This window comes from Cyclopterus lumpus, chromosome 18, assembly GCF_009769545.1.
Source record: "Cyclopterus lumpus isolate fCycLum1 chromosome 18, fCycLum1.pri, whole genome shotgun sequence".
In the NCBI taxonomy this organism is placed as follows: domain Eukaryota; kingdom Metazoa; phylum Chordata; class Actinopteri; order Perciformes; family Cyclopteridae; genus Cyclopterus; species Cyclopterus lumpus.
Window position 1 is genome coordinate 15,624,941 of NC_046983.1, and position 5,992 is coordinate 15,630,932.

At 43.0% G+C, this 5,992-nt stretch overlaps 1 protein-coding gene across 1 annotated transcript; it reads left to right on the forward strand.

The window, feature by feature from the left end:
- On the forward strand, positions 1-4,972 carry LOC117747439 (U2 small nuclear ribonucleoprotein A'). The gene is made up of 4 exons (XM_034556648.1): positions 1-164; positions 3,299-3,490; positions 3,578-3,655; positions 4,798-4,972. The coding sequence occupies exons 1-4, from the start codon at positions 1-3 to the stop codon at positions 4,970-4,972; spliced, it is 609 nt and encodes a 202-aa protein (XP_034412539.1).
- Positions 4,973-5,992: the final 1,020 nt, after the last annotated feature.

The window sequence follows — 5,992 nt, forward strand, 5'->3', positions numbered from 1 at the left end:
ATGGATCATCCCACCTCAGGCCAACACACCCAACCCAGCCACACCTCGAGCTTTCAGTGGCTTTCTCTTGCTCACCAGAGCCTGACAGAAATCCCCTATGAAACCATTCTGCCACAGACAGACTCCCTGGAGGTGCTGGACCTGAGTTACAACCTGCTAGATGAGTATCCTTCACCTAATTACCACAAGCTTGAAGACCAAACAACTACTCCGTGTTCCAGGGTTTTTTTTTTTGAATGTCAGTTATTTATTTACGTATTGGACAAATACAACTTGTTAACTGATGATGAGGACGGATAAAAAGTCAGCAGATCACCAGAGTTATTACAATTGATCTTGAAGTTAACATCTATGTGTGAACCATGTGTAATAGTAATCTACCCAATAGTTGTAAAAACATTTCACTGTGTCTAACCTCACTATTGTCACTAGCCTCACTAGCTTTACTAGCCTCACTAGCGTCACTAGCTGTGTCTAGCCTCACTATTGTCACTAGCCTAACTAGCTTTACTAGCCTCACTAGCCGGGTCTAGCCTCACTATTGTCACTAGCCTCACTAGCTTTACTAGCCTCACTAGCGTCACTAGCTGTGTCTAGCCTCACTATTGTCACTAGCCTAACTAGCTTTACTAGCCTCACTAGCCGGGTCTAGCCTCACTATTGTCACTAGCCTCACTAGCTTTACTAGCCTCACTAGCGTCACTAGCCTCACTAGCCGTGTCTAGCCTCACAATTGTCACTAGCCTCACTAGCATTACCAACCTCACTAGCGTTACTAGCCTAACTAGCGTCACTAGCCTCACTAGTGTTACTAGTCTAACTAGCGTCACTAGCCTCACTAGCCTCACTAGCGTTACTAGCCTAACTAGCGTCACTAGCCTAACTAGTGTCACTAGCCTCACTAGCATCACTAGCCAATGAGGAAGTGTCTTAAAACCAGCATTCTCTCTCCTGACCACCAGGGGGCGACTCCTCTGGTTGTATAGAAGTCTATACTTCATGTGTTAAAGCTGTATTCTTTCTCCTGACCACCAAGGGGCAACTCCTCTGGTTGTATAGAAGTCCATGCTTCATGTGTTAAAGCTGCATTCTCTCTCCTGACCACCAGGGGACGACTCCTCTGGTTGTATAGAAGTCTATGCTTCATGTGTTAAAGCTGCATTCTCTCTCATGACCACCAGGGGGCGACTCCTCTGGTTGTATAGAAGTATATGCTTCATGTGTTAAAGCTGCATTCTCTCTCCTGACCACCAGGGGGTGACTCCTCTGGTTGTATAGAAGTCTATACTTCATGTGTTAAAGCTGCATTCTCTCTCCTGACCACCAGGGGGCGACTCCTCTGGTTGTATAGAAGTATATGCTTCATGTGTTAAAGCTGCATTCTCTCTCATGACCACCAGGGGGCGACTCCTCTGGTTGTATAAAAGTATATGCTTCATCTGTTAAAGCTGCATTCTCTCTCCTGACCACCAGGGGGCGACTCCTCTGGTTGTATAGAAGTCTATACTTCATGTGTTAAAGCTGCATTCTCTCTCCTGACCACCAGGGGGCGACTCCTCTGGTTGTATAGAAGTATATGCTTCATCTGTTAAAGCTGCATTCTCTCTCATGACCACCAGGGGGCGACTCCTCTGGTTGTATAGAAGTCTATGCTTCATGTGTTAAAGCTGCATTCTCTCTCCTGACCACCAGGGGACGACTCCTCTGGTTGTATAGAAGTCTATGTTTCATGTGTTAAAGCTGCATTCTCTCTCATGACCACCAGGGGGCGACTCCTCTGGTTGTATAAAAGTATATGCTTCATCTGTTAAAGCTGCATTCTCTCTCATGACCACCAGGGGGCGACTCCTCTGGTTGTATAGAAGTCTATGTTTCATGTGTTAAAGCTGCATTCTCTCTCTTGACCACCAGGGGGCGACTCCTCTGGTTGTATAAAAGTCTATGCTTCATCTGTTAAAGCTGCATTCTCTCTCATGACCACCAGGGGGTGACTCCTCTGGTTGTATAGAAGTCAATGCTTCATGTGTTAAAGCTGCATTCTCTCTCCTGACCACCAGGGGACGACTCCTCTGGTTGTATAGAAGTCTATGTTTCATGTGTTAAAGCTGCATTCTCTCTCATGACCACCAGGGGGCGACTCCTCTGGTTGTATAAAAGTATTTGCTTCATGTGTTAAAGCTGCATTCTCTCTAATGTCCATCAGGGGGCGACTCCTCTGGTTGTATAGAAGTCTATGCTTCATGTGTTAAAGCTGCATTCTCTCTCCTGACCACCAGGGGGCGACTCCTCTGGTTGTATAGAAGTCTATGCTTCATGTGTTAAAGCTGCATTCTCTCTCCTGACCACCAGGGGGCGACTCCTCTGGTTGTATAGAAGTCTATATAAATGACTCTGCTTCTCTTGATTTATTCCCTCAGTAAACATTGTAAACATTAGTTTTTGGTCTCAATCTCTAGTTTCAAGTCTTCTTCAATACAGCATGATGTTCATTTAGTAAAGTATGGTCATTTAGAGTCAAACAGACCATAATGCTTTAGGGTGGGGCTACAAAGTGATTGACAGGTCGCTGCCGCTAGCAGAGTGTTTTCACAGTCTCTACGTCTCCACATTCTAAATAATGAGCAAAGGTCGGACAAAAAAAGACTTACTGGGAAGTTGATTTACCTAAAAAAAATGATGCTGATTTACAGTTTCCCTTTCTAAATAAGGAAAAGTCTTTTTGGGCCCCATGGCATCACGTGAAATTGGATTTCTACCGTTTGGCCACTTTGTAAAATGTGCATCAAAGACTGACGCTCTTCCTGGAGGCTTGGTTGGATGGTTGAAGGGAACCTTTTGTTTCCAGTTCGTCTCCACTTCTTCAACTCTCTTCATTGGTGGATTACAGCATTGTGTAGCCCAAAGCAGCAACTACACAAACTACACTTTGTTGTATATTTGCTCCAAACCAGTTAATTGAAACGCCCCTAATTCACATTTTAAAAGTTTGTTTAAAAAATCGCCTGACAGTTGAATGGAAGTCAGGGGATCAATACGTTAGGAGGATAAATCTTTTGGAGATTATTAAAGTGAAACTTTTATAGCAAACCAATTATTCCAACTATTCACAAGATATTTCAGTGTGAACTAAAGTAGTGGGTCGACGGACGTTGCCATCCCTAAAGCAATACTGTTACATGGCTAAAGACACACATGAAATCTTATCATAATAATAGTAATACATTTTATTTGTATTTATTGTGTCTGAGCTGTGGTTGTTAGTGAGCAGCTTGAGTTTGCCGTGTTGGCCTTCATTCAGTCCTTATTGGAACCCGGCTCTGCTGGACCAGCTGGAGAAGCTCAGCACTCTGATCCTGGACTGCAACAACTACACATCTCACATCAAGTTCCCCTACATGACCAGTGTCACCACCGTGTGCATCAACAAGAACCGGATCAACAATCTGCCGCTGTTTGTGGAAGAAATACGACGGAAGTTCCCGAACATAAAGTGAGCGTGGGGTTGTGTTATTAGTATAGTAGTGCATATGAACATGATATTTATTTGTTATGCTGCTATATTCCTTTCGATAAATAGGATCCTCAGTATGATGGACAACGAGGCAGCACCGAGCTATTTCAATGGAGGAAGTCTGACCCAGTACAAAGACTACAGGTGAGCAACAACATGCTTTTCACTGCCTGCTCAATGGAACCAAAATCAAAACACCCTCTGTGCAATATGCATATCCTTTCTTCATGACAATTAATCTTACAGGTTTTCACTTGACTTTGAATTCTCTTTGCAAAAACTGTAAACCATCTTTGCAAAAACTACAAACAAAACTATAAACATGGCTATAATTGGTCTGGTAATGTGGGCGCTTTAGCCATCTGATGAGCCATCTTGTGCTATGGCGCCCCCATATGGTGTCCTGTGTCACATCATGCACGATACAGTACAACTAATATACAATACAAACATGGAAAACCAACACAATATAGAAAAAGGTTAACTGTCCAGATCCAGTTAATTAGCATTAACTACTCGGTTGACAGGCAAGCCAGTGATTATGTGTCTATCATTTTAGAATGTATAGTGACCATTTACATTGGAAACTAATGAACATGGATCTGTATCTCTTCACCAAGTGGACAATGCAGGCCCAGGGGCCCAAAGGGTCAGGGTGGCCCCTGGCCGTCACCAACTAAAGGTACTTAAGGAGACACACACCAACAAAGAAAAGACTCAAACTGACCACAAAGAAACATAACAACTTCAAAGAGACTCCAGCTATGAAAATAGGAAAAATGAGAAACTCAGAACGACTATAAAGAGACACTCAATGACAACAAAGAGACTTCAAAGTAAGTAAAACAGTACAAACATATAAATGAACACAAAGAAGGGGCCAACACATTACAACAAGGTAAGAAAGAGACACTCAATGACTTCAAAGATACTCAAGACAACTTCAAAGTGTAACCACATAACCACATAGAGACCCAAAACAACTAAGAATAAACACAATACCACAAAAATATGCAACAACTGCAAAGAGACTCAAAACAACAACAAAAAGAAGCTATAGCAACTCTAATTGTCCTCCTATGTAGGAGAGGTGGTGGGCCTTTTGCATGTCGGCCCCGGGCCCCCGTGAATATACCTTTCAAGTCACAACTATAGCAGCAGAACATCTTCTTCAATACGCACTCTGAGCCCTGTGCAGCGTCTTTATTTGTAAGACGTAACGTAATCGGACTGCATTGTGTTTACGCCACGTGAAGTTCACACTCTGCTGACCTTTGCCTCCTCAGACAGTATGTCATCAGTCAGATCCCATGCCTGGAGATTCTGGATGACACTGAGGTCCTGGAGAAGGAGAGAGTCCAGGCTAGAAAAACCTACAGGCTGCAGCAGAGCCGTCACAGCAGCAGGAAGAGGAAGGAGGACTCGTCAAAGAAACACACACACATGCAGACAAAGACATAGTAGGATGTACTATGTTTATGAACATGTTCTTTAAGATCATTGTCAACATTATGATCCACTTTATCTGTTTGTTTCAATGTACATTATATTTAAAGCTATGGAATGTTGAGTTAAATGATCAAATCCAAAACTCTTTTTTATAGAGGTCCATTATTAAATTAAGAAAAGGAAATATTCGAATTGTGTTTTGTGCCATATTGTTGACACCTTTCTCAAACTTTAGCCTGTGGTACTTGACAGTTTGAGAAGAATGTTGTCTGCAATGAAACGTTGAGTGGGTTTGAACAGTGCTTGGTTGAACTATTCTGATGGTATTTGTTTGTAGACTAATTATACAATGCAAGATCAAATTAGAGCGGTCTAGTTTTCAGCCCACATTTATCAGGGTCCCTGGGAAGTGGAGCTGGAGCTACGTGCACTGCAGGTGTCGTCTTTGGTGCTACCACTAGGGGGGGCCAAAGTCAAACAAAGCACCCGTGGGTGCTCTATCTTCAGGTCTTCTGTTTTATACTTTCAGGGTTATTTCCTCAAGCTTCAGAAAGCTTTCTGGGAATCACATCATATATTATATTAGAAGTAAACTGAATAAATACTAATGTATGTAATTACATATGTTTTAGGGTGAAGTGATAATGCTTAAAGACATTTTTTACCCAAATGTAAATCAGCACTTTCAGTTCTACAATATGCAACTAAAAAACATTCCAGTTCATATCATCAACATGGTGGTCAGTTTGCCTCATGCTGTGATGTCCACCTTGCCGCAGGCTGACAGTGTGAGCAGATGGTTATGCAGGTCAAGTCTATTCACTTCATTTGCCCAGCAGAAAGCAGCTGAAGCTCAGGACTGTGTCACACTTCCTGTGGTACAGAGCAGTTTATAAAGCTCTTGCAGGCTTCTTCCCACTGCTGGCAGACGGCACTATAGCTCATGGTTACTTTGCTGTGGAGCAGCCAAATGGCATCCATGCATCACCTGGCAACCTTCACTGGGCTGGATGAAGGTGTCAGTTAACTGGT

Bases quoted from the DNA above. Each gene is read 5' to 3' on its own strand.
- LOC117747439 (XM_034556648.1), top strand. From the start codon at position 1: ATGGATCATCCCACCTCAGGCCAACACACCCAACCCAGCCACACCTCG. The intron at 3,491-3,577 runs GTGAGCGTGGGG...TTCGATAAATAG, and splicing joins CGGAAGTTCCCGAACATAAA to GATCCTCAGTATGATGGACA. The intron at 3,656-4,797 runs GTGAGCAACAAC...TTGCCTCCTCAG, and splicing joins ACCCAGTACAAAGACTACAG to ACAGTATGTCATCAGTCAGA.